Source organism: Triturus cristatus, chromosome 1_1 (genome assembly GCF_964204655.1).
Source record: "Triturus cristatus chromosome 1_1, aTriCri1.1, whole genome shotgun sequence".
In the NCBI taxonomy this organism is placed as follows: domain Eukaryota; kingdom Metazoa; phylum Chordata; class Amphibia; order Caudata; family Salamandridae; genus Triturus; species Triturus cristatus.
Window position 1 is genome coordinate 1,053,999,872 of NC_140579.1, and position 24,946 is coordinate 1,054,024,817.

At 50.9% G+C, this 24,946-nt stretch overlaps 1 protein-coding gene across 7 annotated transcripts in view; it reads right to left on the bottom strand.

Moving 5' to 3' along the window:
* The window catches only part of DEF6 (DEF6 guanine nucleotide exchange factor), an 849,237-nt gene that overhangs the window by 322,581 nt on the left and 501,710 nt on the right, over positions 1–24,946 (bottom strand). For 5 of the 7 annotated variants that reach the window (XM_085651111.1, XM_085651115.1, XM_085651119.1 and 2 more), the window contains 2 exons: positions 13,172–13,399; positions 10,479–10,625 (listed from right to left, as the gene is read on the bottom strand). The exons of 1 other annotated variant lie outside the window; for it this stretch is intronic. In XM_085651111.1, coding sequence (XP_085507237.1) covers positions 10,479–10,625; positions 13,172–13,399 — 375 coding nt within the window. The remainder of the gene's footprint in view (positions 1–10,478; positions 10,626–13,171; positions 13,400–24,946) is intronic. One more of the 7 variants, XM_085651114.1, reaches the window with a different exon arrangement.

Genomic DNA, 24,946 nt, shown 5'->3' on the forward strand with positions numbered 1-24,946 from the left:
TGAGGGCTGGGAAAGTTCCCTGGGACTACATGAATACATCATCTTTATTCCTGCCGTTTAATCTGACTGATAAACAACAGTTCATGTCCATGAAGGATGCGACATATTCACTGTTGCATATTGAAAAGTTGGTACCTTTACCATTCTCTGTGGCCGAATCAAACTCAGCTGTGCGGCTTATCCATGGGTTAATCACACTACCTTTTCCATTGTTTAAGTTTAGTTCATGTATGAAACACTATGCCTTAGGCAGATATGAACCAATAGGTACCACCTTTCTCCATGAAGTTTGGTCACTACTATTTACATACAGGTGCCTGAGAAAGGAAAAGAGGTTTATTTGAAAAGGAGAGGAGTGCACTTCCACACCTGATCACTCAGTAATTTGCAGGAACATCCAATTGCATGGCGCTTGCAAAGTTTACGCCCCGAATTTAGCTTGCATTTTAAAGGGAAATCCTGTGCCAGCAATTACGCCAACTTTCACGTTATTAGCGAACGGTAGCTATTTGTTTTTAAATAATGAGGCGTGTTGCGGGATGCTAGCAGGGATTCCGTACATTGTAACTGTCTCACAACGAGTAGTCTGTTGTAAGAATGTGCTTTTCCCACCCCGCATGTGAGACTATGTATCCATCTGGCCTTCCAAACCAACCTTGAAAGCAGAGTTCAACAAGATGAGCAGAATAAGTTGTCTCAAAAAGAAGTCGCCCTAACTTCCTCTCGTGAAACATTTGTCCTTCACGTAGCTAAGACCCGCACCGAGGTGCATGCTGTTTTAAATTCTGATCTCCCACTTAATTTCGGTGCTCTAATTTACACTGTATTCAATGCCTCGTCAACAACTGGCTCGGCGCATTTTTTCAAAGTTGTGGGCTCCGGCTGTGTGACCTTGTTCCAAACAATATTTGGTGTGATACCGGCATTTTTTCATTCTATTTTTTCCAGCGTCTTCGGCGGGCTTCCGTTAATCCTCGCCTTTACTGCTGGTGTGCTGCTGTTGGTTTGTTTGCTCCGCAATGGCTGCACGATCTGTATCAGGTGTCAGCCTGCCTCGGCTGTCCAACTGCGCAACCGGATACTTGAATACTATGGAACACTACCTCTGGCCACTTTGAGCGCAGCCTATGGATTGTCCTTCCGGTTCTCATACTTTACTTGTGTGCAACCTGTTTTCCATTGCCTTGATTGTTTATTTGAATGACCACTGTGCCCTCGGCCTGGCCTGGTCTCGCCTGCCCTCGGCCTGGTCGCCCCCACTCCTCCCGCCTGCTCCTTACCTGCTGGGCCTCCTGCTGCCGCCTGAGCCACCACAGGGCCGCCGAACGCCGCCCCAGCCGCCACAGAGCCGCCGAGCGCCGCCCCAGCCGCCACCGAGCCCTTAGGTTCCCGCCGCTTCCCACGAGACCCCGCCCCCCCCGCCCGCCGATTGGATCCCGCGCCCCGCCTCCCCGCAGACCCTCCCTCCCGGCTCCCCTCTTAAGGGGACCCTCTCCTCTGCCCCAGGTGTGACCACTGTGCCCTCGGCCTGGTCGCCCCCACTCCTCCCGCCTGCTCCTTACCTGCTGGGCCTCCTGCTGCCGCCTGCGCCACCACAGGGCCGCCGAGCGCCGCCCCAGCCGCCACAGAGCCGCCCCAGCCGCCACCGAGCCCCCAGGTTCCCGCCGCTTCCCACGAGACCCCGCCCCCCCCGCCCGCCGATTGGATCCCGCACTCCCCGCCTCCCCGTAGACCCTCCCTCCCGGCTCCCCTCTTAAGGGGACACTCTCCTCTGCCCCAGGTGTGACCACTGTGCCCTCGGCCTGGTCGCCCCCACTCCTCCCGCCTGCTCCTTACCTGCTGGGCCTCCTGCTGCCGCCTGAGCCACCACAGGGCCGCCGAGCGCCGCCCCAGCCGCCACAGAGCCGCCGAGCGCCGCCCCAGCCGCCACCGAGCCCCCAGGTTCCCGCCGCTTCCCACGAGACCCCGCCCCCCGATTGGATCCCGCGCTCCCCGCCTCCCCGCAGACCCTCCCTCCCGGCTCCCCTCTTAAGGGGACCCTCTCCTCTGCCCCAGGTGTCACCACTGTGCCCTCGGCCTGGTCGCCCCCACTCCTCCCGCCTGCTCCTTACCTGCTGGGCCTCCTGCTGCCGCCTGAGCCACCACAGGGCCGCCGAGCGCCGCCCCAGAGCCGCCGAGCGCCGCCCCAGCCGCCACCGAGCCCCCAGGTTCCCGCCGCTTCCCACGAGACCCCGCCCGCCGATTGGATCCCGCACTCCCCGCAGACCCCCCCTCCCGGCTCCCCTCTTAAGGGGACCCTCTCCTCTGCCCCAGGTGTGACCACTGTGCCCTCGGCCTGGTCGCCCCCACTCCTCCCGCCTGCTCCTTACCTGCTGGGCCTCCTGCTGCCGCCTGCCGCCTGAGCCACCACAGGGCCGCCGAGCGCCGCCCCAGAGCCGCCGAGCGCCGCCCCAGCCACCACCGAGCCCCCAGGTTCCCGCCACTTCCCACGAGACCCCGCCCCCCCGCCCGCTGATTGGATCCCGCGCTCCCCGCCTCCCCGCAGACCCTCCCTCCCGGCTCCCCTCTTAAGGGGACCCTCTCCTCTACCCCAGGTGTGACCACTGTGCCCTCGGCCTGGTCGCCCCCACTCCTCCCGCCTGCTCCTTACCTGCTGGGCCTCCTGCTGCCGCCTGAGCCACCACAGGGCCGCCGAGCGCCGCCCCAGCCGCCACCAAGCCCCCAGGTTCCCGCCGCTTCCCACGAGACCCCGCCCCCCAACCCGCCGATTGGATCCCGCGCTCCCCGCCTCCCCGCAGACCCTCCCTCCCGGCTCCCCTCTTATGACGCCCCCAGAGCGACCGCGCAGCGGACGCGCGCAGTGGGAGCACCGAATGAGCGCCGAAGGTGCGCCAAAGGTAAGCCCGTCCGCGCCTGGACCGCACCCAGCGCCAGAACCCCTGGCCCCCGCAGAGGCCACCCCACCCGCCGGACTTACGAGGCCGCCACCCTCAACGCACTCAACACCGGCCGAACCCCCAGGTGCTACCGAGCCACTCCGAGACGCACCCACGGACCCTTCAGCTGCGGCACCTGCAAGTTCACTTGCATCCAGACCCGCCCCACACCAGCACCCGCCAAGCCGAACACCAGCAGCAACCACCTCAAGTGCATCCTGCTCAACACCCGCTCCGTCCACAGACACGCCGTTCAACTCTGGAACCTCCTCGACACCACAGCTCCCGACGTTGCCTTCCTCACGGAAACCCGGATGAACGACTCCTCAGCGCCCGACATCGCCATCGCCATCCCAGAGGGCTACAAGATCATCCGGAGAGACCGCGACAACCAGACTGGAGGAGGCATCGCCATCATCCACAGGGACACCATCCGTATCTCGACCAACGCCGACAACACCCTGACAACCGCCGAACACCTGCACTTCCAGATCCACACCGACCCCAAGACCACCCTCAGAGGCACCCTGATCTACCGACCCCCGGGACCACGCACTCAATTCAGCGAAGACATCGCCGACTTCATCAGCCCGCACGCCCTCCCCTCTGCCGACTACATCCTCCTCGGGGACATCAACTTCCACCTGGAGAACAACAACGACCGCAACACCACCACCCTGCTTGACAACCTCGCCACCCTCGGACTCAAGCAGCTGGTGACCACCCCCACCCACCTCGCCGGACACACACGCCGTCTTCTCGTCCAGCAAAGACATCTCCTTCAGCCACGCCACAGGACTCCACTGGACGGACCACAGCTGCATCCACTTCACCTTCAAAAGAACCACGGTCCACCACCACCAGCAACAGGCTGCACGAAGAAGCTGGAACAAGATCACAGCCGAACAACTCACCGCATCCCTGAGCCAGCCCCCTCCCGCCAGCTCACCGAACCCCAGCCAAGCCGCCGACAACCTCACGAAATGGATCTCCACCTGCGCGGACGAGCTCGCCCCTCTGAGGACCCCGCCCAGCAGACCCGGAAGCAAGAAGGCCCCGTGGTTCACCGACGAACTCAAGAGCTCCAAGAAGAACTGCCGAGCCCTCGAGAAAGCCTGGAGAAGAGACCCAACGCCGGACAACATGACTACCCTCAAGCTCGCCACCCGAATGCACCATCAACTGATCCACGCCACCAAGAAAACAGCATTCAAGGACCGGCTGGACAACAACGCACACAACAGCAAGGAACTCTTCAACATCGTCAGAGCTCTCCAACCCCAACGCCGGAACCAACGACATCACCCCATCGCAAGACCTCTGCAACTCCCTCGCCTCCTACTTCCACAACAAGATCGCTGACATACACAACCGCTTCAGAACACAACCAACGCTCCCCACGACCAAACCAACGCCCCCCACCACCACCCTCAACGCCTGGACACCGATCAACCTCGAAGACACCATCAGCACGATGAACTCCATCCACTCCGGATCCCCAACCGACTCCTGCCCTCACCACATCTTCAACAAGGCCAACGCTGTCATCGCACCCCACCTGCGGGACATCATCAACACCTCCCTCGACACCGCCACCTTCCCTGAGAGCTGGACGCACGCCGAACTCAGCGCTCTACTAAAGAAACCAACGGCGGACCCCACCGAACTCAAGAACTACCGCCCCATCTCGCTCCTCCCGTTTCCAGCCAAAGTCATCGAGAAGACCATCAACAAGCAACTGGCAGCCTTCCTCGAGACGACTGGTTCCCTCGACCCTTCCCAGTCAGGCTTCCGGGCCAACCACAGCACCGAGACCGCCCTCATCGCCGCCACCGACGACATCCGAACCCTGCTGGACAAGAGAAACAGCGGCCCTCATCCTCCTGGACCTCTCCGCGGCCTTCGACACTGTCTGCCACCGCACCCTAGTGCAGCGCCTCAGCAACGTCGGGATCGAGGAGAAGGCACTGGAATGGATCATCTCCTTCCTCACCGGAAGGACACAGAATCCGCCTGCCCCCGTTCAGATCAGAAGCCACGGAAGTCATCTGCGTCCCTCAGGGGTCCTCGCTCAGCCCCACCCTCTTCAATGTCTACATGAGCCCCCTTGCGGCCATCGCACGCCAACACAACCTGAACATCATCTCCTACGCCGATGACACCCAGCTGATCCTCTCCCTGACCAACGACCCCGCCACCGCCAGAGCCAACCTGCACGAAGGGATGAAAAACGTGGCCGAGTGGATGACGACCAGCCGCCTGAAACTGAACACAGACAAGACGAAGTCCTCATCCTGGGCTCCTCACCCTCCGCCTGGGACGACTCCTGGTGGGCCCCCGCCCTGGGCAACGCACCCAAACCGACAGACCACGCACGCAACCTGGGCTTCATCCTGGACTCCTCCCTCTCCATGACCAGACAAGTCAACGCTGTCTCCTCGTCCTGTTTCAACATCCTGCGCATGCTACGTAAGATCTTCCGGTGGATCCCCACCGAGACCAGGAAAACGGTCACCCAGGCCCTCGTCACCAGTCGACTGGACTACGGCAACGCCCTCTACGCCGGTACCACCGCCAAGCTCCAGAAGAGACTCCAGCGGATCCAGAACGCCTCGGCGAGACTCATCCTCGACGTCCCCAGACGAACTCACATCTCCAGACACCTGAGAGACCTGCACTGGCTCCCGATCAACAAAAGAATCACCTTCCGGCTCCTCACCCACGCACACAAAGCCCTACACAACCAAGGCCCGACCTACCTCAACAGCCGCCTCAACTTCTACGCTCCCAAACGCCACCTCCGCTCGACCAGTCACGCCCTCGCAGCCGTCCCCCGCATCCACAGAGCGACAACAGGAGGAAGATCCTTCTCCCACCTGGCCGCCAAGACTTGGAACGCCCTCCCCACCGACCTACGCCTGACCCAAGACCACCTCTCCTTCAGGAAGAAGCTCAAGACCTGGCTGTTCGAGCAGTAGCGGACCCCCCCCCCCCCCCCCAGCGCCTTGAGACCCTCCGGGTGAGTAGTGCGCTTTATAAATGCCTATGATTGATTGATTGAATGGGTTCTGGATTTGTGCCTGTCAAACACTGCGTCTCCTGCCCCGGATTATGATCAACTGATGAGTCCCTTAGTGGCTCATGAGTTGGACTGTTCTGGTATCAGGATTATGGACTGTGCAGCTGCGCATGGAATCCTAGGGAATTGGGATATATATGCAGCAGCCCATGACTTCCTGGCACAAAGTTATCTCGAAGAACACGCAAGTTGTCGGCTGATGGTGCTAGAGACTTTGGTTATCGAAGAACATGTATGTTCATTTACCTTATTAGATTGGATGGCTGAATCATTTACTGAAGATTACAATGACTTCCTCTTGGAGGCTGTTGCAACATACTGTGCCTATACGTTGATGGATTGAATTGTCAGTTGTACATCTTCCGCACGTACAAACTTGAATCTTTCTTGCTTTATATTTTTTTGCTCCAGATTGGCCTATTTATTGCCCAAGATGGATTTTTTGTTTTTTAATTTATTTCCAAAAAACTTTTCGAACTTTGCACTACCAATTATACGGATTGGCAATATATGAACTTGGTTCTGTCTCACTCAAACTCTGCATTCCTTCATTGCGTACCTATTTTGTTTGTGGTCCGATCAAGGGAGGATGTAGTGAAGACAGGGTTTTGCCTGCACACATTGCTATGTTAGCATAAGGGTTTTGGATGTTAACGCCATCTTGCCACTTTGCCGCTCTTGCACACGACACTACACGCAACTATTATTATAAGTAAAACTGCTTGCTTGCTTTTTTTCACATGAGAACGGTCTGTTTTTCACATCTTTAGAGGTGCACCGCGACCTTCGTCTGAACACTGTGTGCAGAAACCGTCAAGGACAAATAACAATGTATGCTGTTGAATTCAGGTTGATCGGCCCCACGCTCTAGACACAACAAGCACACAGCTGCAAATATCTGAAACTCGGGTGCCTTTAATATTGCATTGCATGCATGATGCTGGCACTCTTGGAGAAAACCTTTCCAGACACAGAGCAGTGCTGATCCTGCGATGTGATTCACCTAAGCTGATCTTGGAGGTATGGGGTTCCCCATTCAAACCCTTCTATTATTATTATAAAACTAGCTTATTATCCAGGGGAGGGTGGTACACACTGTATTATAGGACCTGTTTCCACTATCATTGTAATATGATTTCTCCCTTTGTTTTTTATGGAATTGTAACAATGCTGATAGTTTTATTTCTGATCATTTGTTTGCTTATGTTAGCCAAAGTACTGCTTCTTTGAGCACGTAGTTAAAAATAAACATTTTTTACTTTTCCGTGTCTCTGATTACTCACGTTGTGGACTGATATGAGAATAACAACGAAAAGGTGTTCTTGATTCCCACCATTCCTGAGAGTATTCTAAGTCGCTTGTTCTGGGTTGTCTAATCATTGGTAGCTTCGATATGATACGGAGAACGAAAGACACTGATACTAGTCGGATAGGGGTTCTAGGTACTGATGTGAGTTTTTTGGTACACCACAATTCACTGAGGTCCTGGTTTCCTGCGCATAGTTCTGTGCATGAGCAGAATCCCCGCAACAGACCTTCAGTTTAATCTAAAGGTCATCCTAAGGAAGTTTGAAAAGCGTTGGTATTTGTATATGGTTAAGGAAAGTCCGTCACAGCACGGGATTAGAAGAATTCGTACTTCAGACCCAAAATGGACCAGGGATACTTTCAGTTCAAAAGATAAAGGGTAATAATTACTGTAACAAGGTGGAATATTATGTTGGAAACTTTTTTATGTCATAATTGATTGATATGTGGGATTCTTAGTTGTGTGAAAAGGTACTATGGATTAGGATCCTTTTGTATATTGTCTGGTCTTAAAGTATTTTTACATAAAGGTTTTGCACCAGTAATTTGTCTCTTTGATAGTATAAGTCACTTGTTCGAATTACGTTTTATGTGCCTTATTACGTAAACATACTGATGGTGTGATAATGGAGCAGGCAAAGTGCAATGAAGTTTAACAGACTGCTTTGTGTGCTTATAAAAAGTAAATTTCTTGATTATGGTTAACAGGGGTCTGTTCTGAGTTTACTGCTTCGGCATAGGGCTTCCAGTGAGACTGAGTGAATGCCAGAGCCGACTGTGCTTACAACCCTGGAGCTGGTCTTTATTTGAAGGCCGCTTGTCGTGGGGGTTGGCAGAGTTTCCTCGCATTCAACATAGTCAGAGCAAGTGGAGAAAAAGACTTCCAAGATGGGTGTGGCTTGGTGCAGCGGAATGCTGAAGTGGCCGTCACTCTCGCACCTCTGGGTGGTAGGGGTCCTATTTGCCGAAAATGTCAGCGGCCAACTGCTGGTGCATCTTGCGGTGCACCCAACACCTTTCCCTGCGATACCGTATGGTCTTATTTGAGCAGAAGGTGAGACAAGATTCTCACAAGGTGATGCCGTGGTCCAGGGAGAGAGAGAGTTTACAAGCCTCATGATGGTCAAACCGGGGGCACTTTTGGAAGGTGTTCATTCCGTCACCCTCAGAGGACCTACATTCTCTGGTGTAGAAGGTAGATGAAGAAGGCTTGCAGCCCTGACAGGATGCAAGGCCATGGCGTTCGCAGACTCGTCGCTGGGTAGTATTTGGCGGGTATTGACGAACTGGTTTTTCTGATGCTACGTGTCAAATTTTCACTATGTGGGTTTTAAAAATTGTGGGAGACGTCGAATTTTGGAGCCCCGGCTTGTACACATCCAACCCCGATGGCAGAAAAAACAATCTAACAGAGTCAGTGTTCATGCGCATTGCGCACTAAGGGAGGAATGACCATGTATCCCATGACTCAAAAGACTTTATCGATGAAAATCAACTTGCAAACATTGTGCCCAAACCTAGATGGCAGTAGTGGAGTATGCAGAGCATAGGAATCCACAACCACAATACTACGAACACATATTTACCCTAGGGCTGAATAGGAGAGCATAGGAGCGTAGTTGGTAAGAATTAGTCGAGACCTTTTGTCCAGGTACATGAAATATTAAGCCGTTTTTTGAAAGTGAAAACGAGGAGATGGGGTACAGTTGAAATAAGATCAATTCCAGAGGTACGGCTTGTTTGGTTGAAAGAGCGAAATAATGAAACAGCACCAGGAGATTTGGGAGAGACAAGCTTTAGATTAGTTGAGTGGAGTTGCAAGGATCCACAAAGCATTTGAGATAACAAATGGTGTATAGAACATTTATAGATTTGAAAAACTGAATTATGCTTATTATAAGAAGACAATTTAATGACACTAGTGTGGTGCAGGGTTATGGTTGTGAAAGTCATACAGAGTTGAAATAGCAAAATTACTTACTATGTCCAACGGATTGAATGAGTACTGGAGTAGGCCATCTAGTAAGCGGTCACAATAATTGAAAGTGCAGAATAATGTTTTGTCAGTTTGAGAAAGGATGTGGGGCCAAATGTTGGGATTATTGCGAGTAGTTGGAGTTAGCCACCTTTGGCTGTGAAAGTGATAACGTGTTCTGGAGTAATTTGGGGCTTAAATATAAACCAAGGTTTTGGGCCAGCAACGGGTTTGGACAATGCCAGCTGGAAACAAAATATGACGTGGCAGATTTGTGGGTTCTGATTAAGCAGACGTAAATAATTGGAATGACTGTGAGGCAGTAGGAGACTGAACTGGAGATTAGAGGTAAATGTTGGAAAGGAGAAGAACATTTGACATTGGGATAATGATAAGAAAGACTGAATGACAAGGGTTGTAGTGTAAAGAGAGAAAAGCAGAAAACTCCGAACAGAGCTTTGATGAACACCAACAGGCTCAGGAGTAAGGTGCAGAGTGAAGAACACCAGGGGACAGAAAGGGGTTGGTCAGAGAAACTAAAGGAAACCCAGTGAGTGCTCATTAGTTACATAGGTTGATGAGCACAGACAGAAGAGTGGTGTGGTTGAAAGAATGAAATGCACTCAAAATGTCTAGGAGTATTAGTACTGAAGAGAGATTTTATGGTATGTACATGCAAATTTGGAAGTATTACAAAGTGCAAATTCGATTGAATGTAGAGTTCTAAATTTAGATTGGAAAGTATTAAATAGGTATTAGGAAGTAGGAAATGCAGTGAGACGGTCATAATGCCTATAATGATTTTATAGAAGAAAGAAAGATGTGAAACTGGACGATAGCACACATGCATAGATGGATTAGCACTGGGGTGTTTGAATAAGAGTAGGAAAGTAGTTGATCTTAAATACTGAAGGTGGCATCAGAACTGAGGGAATAGTTAAAAAGATATATGAGACAGGTTAAGGTGCATCATGAGATGCCTAAAGGCTTTATCATTTGGAGGCCAAAAGGGTTGGATGGTGTAAATTGCAAGTGTGGAGAGCGGTACTAAACTATTCCTATAAGCAAACATGCATGTAGAGAGTTTCGGATCATAAACCATCAGACGGGCGTTAGAAGAGCCCCACCATCTTTACAGGCTATGATGACGTTTTCAGCCCTGCACTCCTGGCCGACTAACCTCCACGCAGCAGCTCTTATCCAGTGGGATGAGCCCCTTCTTGTCCTTCCGGTTCTCGCTGAGGTAGTAGCATAGGGATGTGGTCTTGAGTGTGAACCAGCGCTCCGTCCAGTTTCTGCGCAGATTTCCTCTCTTCCACAAGTATCCCTGAGTCCAACCAGATGTTGTGCAAGAGAAAACAAGCTTAATGTAACACCGAGGCAAGCCAGATAATATATTGAGAGATGTGAAGTGATCAAGGAAGGATGCAGTGAGAAAAAAAGAGTGACTGATGCCACACGGGAGATAATGGGATGAACAAAACATGGAGACTGTAAAGATATGGATAGCAAGAGATACAAAGAAGGGGAAGAGAATGGAGGACGTTTAATCATAAGAGGAGAAAATGAGGAGGAAGACAGAGCGGAAGCAGAGAGCAATGGCATAGACCGAAGAAATTGCTGAGACTAAAGCATTGCATCTCCAGGCTGTATTTGTAGAGATGTTGTCTTAATCTGCTCTGCAAGCTGTACCTGGTATGTCAGTTTCCCTCTCTCTATTCTGCTACATGCACTGCAGTGCTAGCCTGTAGATTCTGCCTTTGCCCCAAACATCATAAAGCTGCCTCTACCCAGCTGTACCATGTCACACCTGCCTGTTCAACACGGGGAACAAGCAACTAACCTACACTTGCCTGTTTAGCTCCCAGATCATCTCAAACTTGCCTGTTTGATTCTGGGATCAATACAGTGTTCCATACCACACCTCCCTTTACATCTCTAACACCATACCCATCCACACATTTCAATTCACTACTTAGGCCTACCCATTTGGCTCTACATAAACATGTCAACTTTGTTCCAGACTACTGATGCTATTCTATGGCTCCAGGATCATAATGTGTGCAAAGACCCTGTCCATACATTCTAACTTACTCAAACTAACCTCAGGATTCTTCTGATATATCCAAAGATTGTCTAAGATCGCAAGATGTTCTACACTACTTGCCACTGCCTTGCCACTCTGCACCCCTTCAATCTAGGTTTAGGTCCATAAAACACCAAAGGTGACTTGCCAAGTCTGTAGTTACCTCTGTGACCTCTCTCGGTCAAAAAATGTCCCATACATTTCCACATTCAGTGTTTTCCACTGAGGAGTGCATTACAGATTATAAGCCACAGAGACAAATTCCCCTACTTTCCCATAAACGTGTAGCAGCCCAGAAGTGAAGGGTTTCTACTGTCTGGCTACTTTGCATAGCAGTACACATATTTTCCCAAACAATAGAGCACTGCCTAGTAAGTTTCATTCTCATGCTACAGTACAGAGCAACTTTTGGACATGGCAAAAAGAGTCCCATTTTTGCCCCACTAAAAATGCAGCATCCATGCTGAGAAGCATTCCATCAGCCCTGTTAAATGTCTAGCAATCCGTGATGTCAAATGATGATGCTATACATTTAAAAATATATTATTGCTTTAAAAAGATCCTAGCTGTCCCAAAGTATAGAGAGCACATCTGAGAAGCGCTAGCACACTCCAAATGGAGTACTCTCTCTCCACTTAAAGCAATGGCCTCCTTCCTTTGCCTTTAAGGGAAACTTTTTTTATCTACATGCTATACCAGGTTTCAGGAGTGTCTCTCCCTCTAAAAGGTGTCCTAACACAAAAGACATGTCTCAGATTTCATATGTCCATCGTCTTGATTTATTGATCCTACTATATAAGACTTCTCTATGTTTTGTAAGTTCTCCTACCCACAGCAGCCTAGCATCAGTATAACACAGGTACTCTAGACACCCTCTACTCCAAACTCTCAGGCACCCGTAACAGGTATAAACATTCCGTACCCAAACCCCGGACCATTCAGCACCACAGTACCACTCAGTATCCCAGGCCTTCCTCCCTCGGGCTCATAGATTCCCTTTACCTTAGCAACGCCACAGAACTACCTCAGTACTTCACAGAAATCCGACTGAATAAAAAATCTTCTCCAGCTCCATAAACCTTCACTGTTTCCTCACAGGAATGACACCACAAATCTTATCCATCTCAAAGGAACTCCCACAGTGCCAATTCCCTCATGTTCTACTGCTTCACTATTAACAACCTTCTAATTGACACAGACTCCCCCAATATAAGACAATATCAGGTCGCATCACACCTGTCCTAGCACAACCCTGCCCTTCTGTCACTCAAATCACCACAGAAACACAGACCTTACCTGCCACTGTACATGAATCCCACATTACCACAGCCGCGCTCTCCTACCTTCCAAAATATCCTACAGTACCACTGTCACAACACGATTTTAAGTAATCCCAACAGCTCAGCAGTCCTACCCAGGGTACCATAGCCCTGCCCTCCTATCCTGCAGGAATGGCTCCAATACAGCAAATCTTCAGGACAGCTTTGTTAACAGTACACATTCCCATTCTTCATTCCTTATAACGAAACCGCTATTCCCCCATACCGCCACACTAGCACTTATGCACATCCCTCACATCTGATCTCCCAAAGCATACTCTAGGCCCATGTTGCTCCCATCCGCTTTCACAACTCTGTTCGATTCTCTTCCAACGTCTGTTGCCCTCTGTAATACTAACCACCAGCCAGCTCTTGTGTGTCAGGGAAAAATCATTTCAAATACTTTACAACATGTTTGTAAAGCGGGGGAAGAATGTGGAATAAAGGGGTCTAGAATCAAGTAGCAACCTGTTTGAGGACATCTTGGATTATCTCCTGATACACCGCTTCGATGGCCATGCTGATGGTTTCTCTTTCGATTCCCTTAAAGAAACCTCCTGAATTAACCAGCTCCAGAAACTTCCAGACTGTAAGCCCACTCGGCTGGAGGGAATCGTGTGAGAGGCTTTCATCCAAGTCGCCACAGTTCAGCTCTAAATTCATTGCCATGTACACCTTCTTCATGAGGTACTGTACCTACGGACAGGGAACATAAAATACCAAACTTATTAATATTTCGATGATGCTCATGTCAGTAAAGCTCAAAACTGAATATGCTACTTACCAGTATGCATCTGTTCTTGGCATGTAGGGCTGCTGACATTCATATCTGTGCATAGATCGCCGCCTAGTGTTGGGTCCGGATGATTGCACATTGTTGTCCTGGAAGAGTCTTCGAAGTATCACGAGATAGGTGGCTCCTCCCCTGGACTACAGTGCGCATGGGCATCCTCTCCATCCTTAGATTGTTTTTCGCCATTGTGGCAGTGATGGAGTAGATACAGTAAGTGATGACCATGCTATACAGTAATTCTGAGAGCTGCAGCTGCTACAGGCGCCGGGGAGGAGGGTGGGCGATATGAATGTCAGCAGCCCTACATGCCAAGAACAGATGCATACTGGTAAGTAGCATATTTAGTTCGAGGCATGTGGGCTGCTGAATTCATATCTGTGCATAGAATACATAGCAGTACCTCCTATTAGCGGCGGCTACCAGTGCCAGCTGCAGCAGTCTGAAAAAGAATTTTGAGAACAGCCTGTCCTACAGCTGCTTGCTGTCTTGAGTGTACATCTACGCAGTAGTGTTTGGTAAATGTATGTATAGTGGACCATGTGGCTGCTCTACAAATTTCGTGTAAAGGGATGTTTCCTAGGAAAGCCATGGATGCCCCTAACTTTCGTGTTGAGTGGGCTCGTGGGGGAACCGTTAATGTGCGTTTAGCTTTGTGATAGCAAATCTTAATGCATTTAACGATCCATCTGGCTATTCCTGCTTTGGAAATGGCGTTGCCTTTGTGTTGTGGAGAGAAGGCAACGAAGAGTTGTTTAGTTTTTCTAAAATCCTTTGTCCTGTCAATATAGTACATGAGAGCCCGCTTTACATCTAGTGTATGGAGCATTCTTTCCGCGACATTTTGCGGATTTTGGAAGAAAACGGGCAGTTCGATAGTTTGATTAATGTGGAACTGTGATATGACTTTGGGCATGAACTTGGGGTTGGTGCGTAGGACAACCCTGTTTGCGTGGACCTGAATGAATGGCTCCTGAATGGTTAGTGCCTGGAGTTTACCAACTCTCCTTAAGGAAGTGATGGCAACCAGGAAAGCCACTTTCAGGTGAGGAATTGAATCTCACATCAATGGAGAGGTTCAAAGGGCGGACCCATCAGTCTGGTGAGGACCAAGTTGAGGTTCCACACCGGTGCTGGTGGGTGTCTTGGGGGAATTACTCGTTTAAGTCCTTCCAAGAAGGCTTTGATGGCAGGCACTCTGAATAAAGAGAGGTGCTGCCTGTTTTGGAGATAGGCTGCTATTGCTGTTAAATGGATACGTATTGAGGTGTATGCCAGATTGCATCGGTATAGGTGTAAGAGGTAGCAGATTATGTTCTGAATGGATGCGTCTAGCGGGTTAATGTCATTGTTGTTGCAGTAAATGACAAACCTCTTCCATTTAGCTGCATAGCAAGCTCTGGTAGTGGGTCTCCTGGCCTCCTTGATGATCGCCATACAGTCAGGTGGCAGGTTTAGGTAGCCAAACTAAGACTTCAGGAGCCAGATTGCCAGGTTCAGCTGTTGCGGATCTGGGTGCTGAATTTCGCCATGGTTCTGCGGTAAAAGTGCGGGTTTGATCCGTAGTCTTTGATGCGGCACCACGGAAAGTTCCAGAAAGGTGGTGAACCATGGCTGGCGCGCCCACGTTGGAGCAACTAGGATGAGTGTCAGTGAGTGCTGTCGCAGTTTGCGTGCCACCAGCGGTATTAATGGCGCTGGGGGAAAAGCGTACGCAAATCTGCCGGACCAGTTCATCCAGATCGCATTGCCCTGCGACTGTGGATGTGGGAACCTGGCGGCAAAGCTTTGGCATTTTGCGTTTGTTTGTGGCGAATAGGTCTATCTCTGGATGACCCCACTGCTGGAAGTACGGTTGGAGTACTGATGGGTGTAGCTCCCACTCGTGCATCTGGTGGCTGTGTCTGCTGAGCAGATCCGCCATCTGGTTGTCCTTGCCGGGGAGGTGTTCCGCCATGAGGAATATGTTCCTTTGAATGGCCCACTTCCACATGCTCTGAGCCAGATGAGACAACTGTGGAGAGTGTGTTCCTCCCTGCTTCTGTATGTAGTACATGGCAGTCATGTTGTCCGTCCGGATCAACACGACTTTGTTGCACAGGTGTACTTTGAATGCCTTCATGGCTAGGAAGACTGCCATCAGTTCCAGAAGGTTGATGTGCATCTTCTTTTGCTGTGTCGTCCATAGTCCCTGCACTGTGTAATTGAGTACATGAGCTCCCCATCCCTGGAGAGAGGCGTCCGCCGTCAGTATTATTTGTGGAACAGGCTCTTGGAACGGTCGGCCCTTGCAAAGGTTTTGTGGATTCCACCAATGCAGAGAGTTGTATGCCCGACCGCTCACCAACACTAGGTCTTTTAATTGCCCGTGAGCCCGATTCCATTGACGTGCCAAGCACTCCTGAAGCGGGCGCATATGTAGTCTCGCGTGTGGGACTATGAAAATGCAGGAGGCCATCATGCCTATCAACTGCATGAATACTCGCGCAGGAAGGGAGTGCTGAGGTCGGAATTTGGAGATCAGCTGTTGCATGCTGTTGATTCTCACTAAAGTTGGCTGAGCTGTGGCAGCCAGAGTGTCGATCGTTGCGCCTAAGTACTGTTGTACGGGTGCAGGTTGGAGACTTGGTTTTGGGTAATTCAGTGAGAATCCCAGACCGTGGAGAAGGTGAATGGTGTGGGACATGTGGGTGGCACATTGTTGTGCTGATTTGGCCTGAACTAGCCAGTCGTCCAGATAAGGGAAGACGTGAATGTTTTGTCTCCGCAGATGCGCGGCCACTGTTGCCAGGCACGTGGTAAAGACCCTGGGTGCTGTTGTCACTCCGAAGGGGAGAACTTTGAACTGATAGTGATTCCCTTGAATAGTGAATCTGAGGTATTTCCTGTGTGAAGGGTGTATTGGTATGTGGAAGTATGCATCCTTCAGGTCTAGCGTAGCTAGGAAATCCCCCTGACTGAGTAGTGGGAGAACCTGCTGGAGGGTGAGCATATGGAAATGCTCCGATAGTATATATAGGTTTAGTGGTCGCAGGTCTAGGATAGGTCTGAGCGAGCCATCCTTTTTTGGGATTAAGAAGTACAGAGAGTACACCCCTGTGCCCTGCTGGTCGATGGGCACTACTTCTATTGCCCCTTTTGTGAGCATAGCAAGCACTTCTTGCTAGAGTAAATCTAAATGTTCGGCTGACATAGGACGGTGCTTTGGTGGTATGTTGGGTGGAGTGGAAGTTAGTTCTAGACAGTACCCATGTTGGATGATGTCCCTGACCCACCTGTCCGTGGTGATGTTTTTCCATGCGGACAGGAACTGCTGGAGTCGTCCCGACAGGTGTTATGTGGTCGGGGGGTAAGGAGAGGGCGTCACTGTTTGTTTTTCGGAGAGGACCTGGTGTTTCCATAGCCACGTCCCCTGCCTTTGGTGCTGGATCCACGATATCCACCCCTGTTTTTGTCATAGGTGCTTTGTGCACCACTTTTAGTATACTGCTGTTGTGACCCCTGACCCCTTGTTGTGCCTCTATTTCCAGTGCGACGAAAGGAGCCACTACGAAATTGCTGCGTTTGCAGAGCCCCCATTGATTTCGCAGTGTCAGTGTCTTGCCTAATCTTTTCTAGGGTAGTGTCAACGTCTGGGCCGAATAAGAATTCTGTGTTAACTGGTAAGTTTAGAATATGGTTTTGGATCTCGGGTTTGAAGCCGGAGATTCTTAACCAGGCATGACGTCTTAGCATGACGCTTGTGTTTATTGCTCTAGCCGCTGTGTCAGCTGCGTCAAGGGCGCATTTTATGGATGCATTAGTGAGGAGTTGTCCTTCTCTAATGAGTAGCTCCGCTGACTCCTTATACTCATCTGGTAGATGTTGGAGCAGTGACTCCAGCGTGTCGTAATGTGACCTGTCATAACGTGCCAGGAGTGCCTGTGTATTAGCAATGCGCAGGATGTTCGCTGCTTGCGCTGCAATGCGTTTGCCCGATGTTTCTAGTACTTTTGACTCCTTGTCTGGGGGAGGAGCATCACCAGTCGTTTGTGAGTGGGCTCTCTTGCGAGCATTGGCAACCACCATGGAGTCTAACGGCAATTGACCCCTAATGTATTTAGGGTCACCGGGTGCAGGCTTGTATTTTTTTTCAATCCTAGGATTTAACACCCGGGCTCTTGTGGTGTCTTTGAAAATGTCTTTAGCAGGTTTGAGAACCCCTTTTAACATGGGCAGGGTTTTGACAGTTCTTTCTGAAGATGCGAAAGTGTCAAGCAGGAAGTCTTCTTCAATGGCGTCAGAATGGAGCTCCACCCCATGATGAGCAGCAGCCCGTTCGATGAGGGCATTAAAGGCAGCCGTGTCCTCTGTAGGAGACGTTTTTATGTTATAGAGTTGCGCATCTTGAGTATGTGGCGCGACACTTTGGTCTGTGGGATCATCCCACGCCTGATCCGGGTCTTGTAGTTGTTCATCAGGATCTACGTCCCCAGGGTAGATGGTATCCTCCCCGCCATAGTCCTGTATTGCGTCCGATTCGGAAGGGGTAGGAGAAAAGGACTGCGGATCTGAATGGAAGGTTTGGAAGTGTTCTTGTAGCACTGGTTCCTGCTCAGCTGGCAGCTTGCGTTTAAGAGGAATTTTGTATGGCTCCTCTTCCCTGACTGGCGTTATTTTGCGCTTGTGGAGCATTAACCTGCCAGTGTCGGCGTCGATAAATCGTGGCCCCGAAGAGTCTTGTTCTGTAAGGCCAGAGGTGGTGGACTGTGTGGAGGACACGTGTCCGAATTTGAAATAGTTTTGGTGCCAATGGCGGAGGCAGCCCAAACGTGATGTTGGTGGGCTCCGAGTGCACTCTACAAGGGGAGGTTGTGTCGGGACCAGAGATAGAGTGGAGGGTTGCCCGGTCACGGATGCGTTGTAAAGATGCAGAGACCTGCTGCACAGCGAACGCAGATGGTGGTTTGATGGGCACCTTGGTAGTAGGCGTCGAGGCCAGCCCCGACTTTTGTCGGAAGGGGGTCACTGGTATGAAGGGATGTATCGACAGTCGACGTAGTCGAGGACTTAGTCAGCATCGGTGCTCTAGGCGTCGACGTAGCCGGGGCGGCCATTTTGACTGCAGAGGTTACGGCCTTCGATGTCGGCGCCGAAGGTCTCGGTGCCTTGTGGTGCCCGAGGGCATGCTTTTTCCGTGTATCGACCGCATCCGCTGCGGTGAGCTCGGCGCCGAAGTCTCTTTGTACGCGGTCGGAGCCGACGACTTTTTTCGGCGTCGGGGCAGTGGATGGTTTCGACGCCTTCGATCCGACCACCACCAGTTTCACTTTCGTTTTTGAAGGGACTGGAGCGATGGATGGTTTTGGGTCCAATAACCCGGTCGTCTTCGGTAATAGTGGCTCTTGCAGAGTGTTCGAGGCCGGACCGGAAGGTGGGGCCGAGGAACCATTATTTGATCTTGGGTAAGGCCCGAAGGCGATCCCTCGACCGGAGCCTGATGACGACATACAGTTTCGGCCTCCGTTTCGACGGGTTGGCCTATTTCTTCGGGAGAGCTGTCTTCGGCCCCGTAGGCCTCGAAGTCTCCTACCTCAGACGGTTTCTTCACGTCGAAAGATCACCTCATAGTCGTCGTCCGATCGGGAATCATGTTCTGAAGCGGGGCTAGAGACTACTTCTTCCACGCTCTCGGCGTCCTAGTCCTCGGTGCTGAATATATTGGTGGGAGCAGGCGCTGCTTGCTGTGCTTCGAGCCTCGCTGCCCGTCGATTCCGCAGAGTCTTCTTAGATCGGAACCGTGCACAGGCCATGCATTTCGATTCGTCGTGATCCGGCGAGAGACATTTATTACAGACTGGGTGGACGTCAATATGAGGGTACTTCGCGTGGCATAACGGACACCTCTTGAATGGAGTCCTCGATTCCATCGTCGATCGAGCTTCGAAGTTTGGACCAAACCGGTCTGAAAGTTGGAAGAGGGTGTGGAGCACTAAAGCTAGTAGTCGACACCGAACGGTAACTGTACCGACGAAAACTAAAGGCCATTTGGCCTAAAACTAAGTATTCCTAAGTTGAGCTAAGATAGTTACATCCGAACCCAATGGCGGAAAAAAACAATCTAAGGATGGAGAGGATGCCCATGCGCACTGTAGTCCAGGGGAGGAGCCACCTATCTCGTGATACTTCGAAGACTCTTCCAGGACAACAATGTGCAATCATCCGGACCCAACACTAGGCGGCAATCTATGCACAGATATGAATTCAGCAGCCCACATGCCTCGAACTCTTCATCGCTACCAGCAATTACTTCACCACAAACGACCAACCTCATTACTGTAAAGACCGTGCGCTTCTTAGAAACTTTTTCCTACAGCACAAAAGGTTCTTATTCATCAACTCACTCATGATGGCGACAAGAAAACAAGTTACTTACCTGTAACTTTGGTTCTCCAGTATTGGTAACTTTCATAGATTCCCATAGCTTGTATCATTCCCCGTCGTCGGAATGGGAGTCTCGGTACCAACATAACATAGCAGTAGGTACAAAAGATGGAAAAAAAAGGCCCAGGCCTCGTTCCCTTTTGTAGCATATCTACCTCTTTTTGTAAAAGAGACCAAAATAGAGCAACAGCCAATCTGATTAGCCTCACCCCACAGAACCCTCCTGAGAGAACCTCAGACCCTCAGATTTTAGTAGCCGTTGTGGAACAGTACAACCAAACCTGCCGAGGGCTGAGCTTTCCCAGGGGAGGAGGGTGGGCGCATGGGAATCTATGAAAGTTACCAATACTGGAGAACCAAAGTTACAGGTAAGTAACTTGTTTTCTTACTCCAGTATTGGAACTTCCATAGATTCCCATAGCTTGTATCAGAGTAGCTAGCAGTCAGAAACACATTTTGCTTCCTTAGAGACATCGCAGTCGCCATTCTCCTTAACCGTATTTCTCATGTTTTTATTTTATTTTTTTATTTTAAGAAAACATAAAACTACAATGCAATCACATAAAGAACACATAGAAAAATGTGCAAACAATAAGAAAGGAAAGCTCACCACTCAATGGAAGAGGTTCCTCAGGACAGCCTGGCCTACAGCCGTGTCTTCCTGTGCCAAGGTCTCCAGGCAGGAATGTCTTGTGAAGGTGTGCACGCTGCTCCAAGTTGCAGCGAGTGTGCTCTAATTCTGCCCTCCAGAGGCTTGTCCGCTGCAGACTGACAGAACTGTATAGCACTGGAGATCCATCGAGCAATATCCTGCTTGGACAGGGGTAAGCCCTTGCGGGGAGCACTAAATGCAATGAACAATTGAGGAGATTTTCGAAAGTCTTTAGTACGGTCCAGATAAAATTTCAAGCACCGCTGCACGTCCAGCGAATGAAGTGCCCTTTCCGCCGGTGTAGACGGCTGAGGAAAGAAAGCCTTGAGAATTACCGGCTCATTTAAATAAAAATCCAATGGCACCTTTGGTATGAATTTTGGATTAGTCCGTAGAATTACTGTATTCCTTTTGAATCGGAGGAAAGGTTTCTGGATTGTGAGAGCTTGTAATTCTCCAATACGTCTTGCCGAAGTGAGAGCAAGAAGGAGTGCTAATTTCCATGAGAGGAATTTCAAATCAACGCGATGGATCGGTTCAAAGGGAGTCTTCATCAGCTGGGTGAGAACCAAGTTCAAATGCCATGTGGGAGGCGGAGGCCTGACGAGAGGAAAAACTCGAAACAGGCCTTGAGAAATTGTTTGAGAAGTCAGGAGGACCAAAGAGAAGGCTCAGAGGCAGTGCGTCTGTAGCGAGAAACTACAGCCAAGTGAACTTTTATAGACGAATGAGCCAGACCTGCCTTAGCCAAGGACAGGAAATAAGGAAGAACTTGAGGAGGTTGAGACAAGAAAGGGTCCACACCTTGCTGTTGGCACCAGATGCAAAAGCGTTTCCATTTGAGACGGTAAGTCTTGTTAGTGGAAGGAGCTCTAGCCTGAGAGAGAACATCCCTTATCTCGTCCGAGAGATGAAGACCTAGGAATTCTCGCTGCTCAGGAGCCATGCTGAGAGGTGTAAGGAACGAGGATCTGGATGCCAGATCTGGCCCTGGGACATTGTGAGAAGATCCGGGATCGCCCGTAGAGGACGTGGAGGGACCAGAGAAAGTAGGTGAAGCTTCGTGAACCAAAACTGCCTCGGCCAAGCTGGGGCTATTAGGATCATTTTGCATGGCTCTGTCTTGATCTTCCTGAGTATCCTTGGTATTAACGGAATGGGGGGAAAGGCGTACACAAATGCGCTTGACCAAGCTATCGAAAGCGCATTCCCCAGTGGTCCGCGATGGTGAACTTTGCTTGCGTAAAACTGTCATTTTCTGTTCTCCGGGGTAGCAAAGAGATCTATTTAGGGTTTGCCCCACCGGTGAAAAATGTCATCCAAGACCAACTGGTTTAGTTCCCACTCGTGGTTGACTGATGAAAGCCTGCTGAGTCTGTCCGCCTTTTCGTTTAGCACTCCTGGCAGGAGTTACGCCGTGAGCGATATCCCGTTTAGGATCGCCCATTCCCAAAAGCTTTGGGCCTCCTGCGACAACGGAAGAGATCTGGTACCCCCTTCCTTGTGTATGTAGTGCATGGCCGTGGTGTTGTCCGTGCGGACGAGAACCGCCGAACCCTGCAAACGCGGAAGAAACGCTTTAAGAGCCAGACGAATCGCTCTGAGTTCCAGGAGGTTGATATGAAGGAGGCGGTGCCGGGGCAACCAATGCCCGCTTACATGCAAGTCCTGAAGCACCGCACCCCAGCCTTCCAGCGAAGCATCTGTTGTGACAACTTGAGGAGCCGGATTGCTTACGAAGGATAGACCTTGGGATAAATTCTCCTCCTGTGTCCACCACAAGGCGGCTTCTTTCACTGCCGCAGTAATCACCACCTTGTCGTCGAAAGAGCCGTGAACTTGTTGCCACTGCATGTCTAGTTGCTCTTGAAAAGATCGCATCCGCAATCTGCAGTGGGGTATCAGAGGGATGCATGAAGAAATCACTCCTAGAAGGGATTTGTAACGGCGTACTGAAAAACTTTTTTTCCCAACAAATGAGCCAATGACAGTAGTTTTTCTCGACTTTCGAAGGTTGGAGAAGCCTTGTTGAGAGACGTGTCCAAGATAGCCCCTAGGAACCATGCTCTCTTGGACGGACAGAGAGACTACTTCTCCCTGTAGAGAGTCAGACCCAGATTGCTGAACAGAGTTGTACATGCCCCCACTGTCTCCTCCGCTGTCTGCCTGGACGGAGCCTTCAGCAACCAGTCATCCAGGTAGGGGAAGATTTGAAAATGCCGTTTCCTGAGGAAAGCTGCCACTGGTGCCAGCACCTTGGTAAACACCCGGGGCAGAGCGAAGTCCAAAGGATAAAACCTTGAATTGGAAGTGGCTCTTGGCTACTGTGAATCGTAGAAACCTCCTGTGGGCTGGATTAATGGGTATGTGAAAATACGCATCCTCGAGATCGAGAGTGGCCTTGAAATCCCCCAGGTTGAGGAGACGCAAGATATCCTGGAGAGAGACCATCCGAAAGGATTGACTGACGAGATAGGTGTTTAGCTACCTGAGATCTAAAATGGGGCAGCGTCTTCTTGACCAGGAAAAACCTGGAGTATAAACCATCCCCCCTCTGAGACAGGGGAACCGGCTCCACTGCTCCCTTGAGGAGCATCTCATGAACTTCGAGCCGTAAGAGATGCAGATGTTTTGAAGGCATGGCGACAGGGGGCTTGGAAGGTGTTCTATGAAGAAACTCCAGCGTATGGCCATCTCGAATGATGTTGAGCACCCAACGGTCCGATGTTATCCGCTTCCAGTTGTGGAGGTATTGAGACACCCTGCCTCCCACAGGTGTCAACGGGGAGGTGGGTACAGTAGGCAGAGCCAGAACGCCGCTATTGTCTCTTGGAGGTGTCACGTCCCTGGCGATTCTGCTTTCCTCTAGTGTTGGAGCGAGAGAAAGACTAGGTCTGGCCCTTCCGTTGTTGGTACTGCGGGCGATACGACTGAGACGTCGAACCATAAGAAGAGTACCGTTGCTGTTGGTACGAGCCTCTGGAGGATGTGGTATTCTTCCCCCTGGCCCCACAGAAAGGAAACTTTCGATATTGCAGATTGCCTAGAGACCTTGCCGTCTCCGTATCTTTAATATCCCGGAGGGCATCGTCGACATGTTTCCCAAATAATGCCTCACCATCAAATGGGAGGTCCAGGATCTTGTTCTGAACCTCCGGTCGGAACCAAGTCGCCCGGCGCCAGCCCTAGCGACGAAGAACAGCCGCGCCTGCCAATGCACGGAAAGCGGTTGTGGCGATATCCATGGCACAGTCGATCACCTCCGCCGATGTAGCCTCTCCCTCCTGTAGAATTTTTGGCCTCCGCCTTGGACTCCTGTGAGAGCTGGTCCAAATGTGGCGAAAGGTCGCACCACATTTGGCGATCGTACCTACCAAGGATCGCCAACGCATTCGCTGCCCATACTAAAAGGCTCGCCATAGAGGAAAACCTTTTCCCTGCATTATCCAGGCGCCTGCCTTCTTTATCGGGAGGAGTCGTCAGTGGTGCAGAAGGATTGCGTGATTTTCGTTGCGCCGCCTGGGAGATAACCGAATCCGGCTTCGGCTGACCTATCAAGGACGCTGGACTATCCTCAGGCGCCTTGTACTTCTTCTCAAGGCGTGGCAAAGCTGGGATAACAGTAGCCGGGTTCTTCATTGCCTTCAAACCCTCGTCCCAGACATGGCAGACAATGGGAATAGAACAAACCACTTTCCTGTAGGACTCCTTAAAATCATAAAGGAAGCATTCCGTTTGAGCTGACGGCATAGGAAGCTGGAATCTACTAGAGGCTCTTTCCATCAGCTTGTGAAAGCCCCCAATGACTGCCGGGGGAGAATCCACTGGATCCGGAGTAGGTGAAGCAGGATCCGAGATCACATAATCCTGCCACTCAACACACTGGTTAGACCTGTTGCCATCATCCTGATCCTCGTCCGAGGAATCATCATGAACATCCAGGACTACTGGAGGTAAACCGGGGCTGGAAACCTGCGGCTGTAAAACCATCTGGGATGGTACTCCCGGAGAAAACACTGCAGGAGCCGATGGTGTAGGCACAGTATGCACTGCAGAGAAAGTCGAAGATGGAGGAGGAGGAGCTTGAGAAAACCTCTTCCTATAATCCTGCAACATGCCCTGGAGATCTGCGAGGAGCGAAGAAGGAACCGCAACCATCTCCGAGCCTGCGCTGTCTTGACGACCATAGGATGGTTGGTAGTAGTACCCAGGAGTGTAGTCGCCCTCCGAATCAGTGTCCTGACATTTGACCAATAATTGTGCGGGACTATGGGCATAGCCACAAGAATCTTGATCATCCCCCTCAGAGTCCTCTTCTTCCTCGAGCAACAGTGCGGGAGGCAAGGGGGCAACCCTTCTTCGTGACGTCATATCAGGC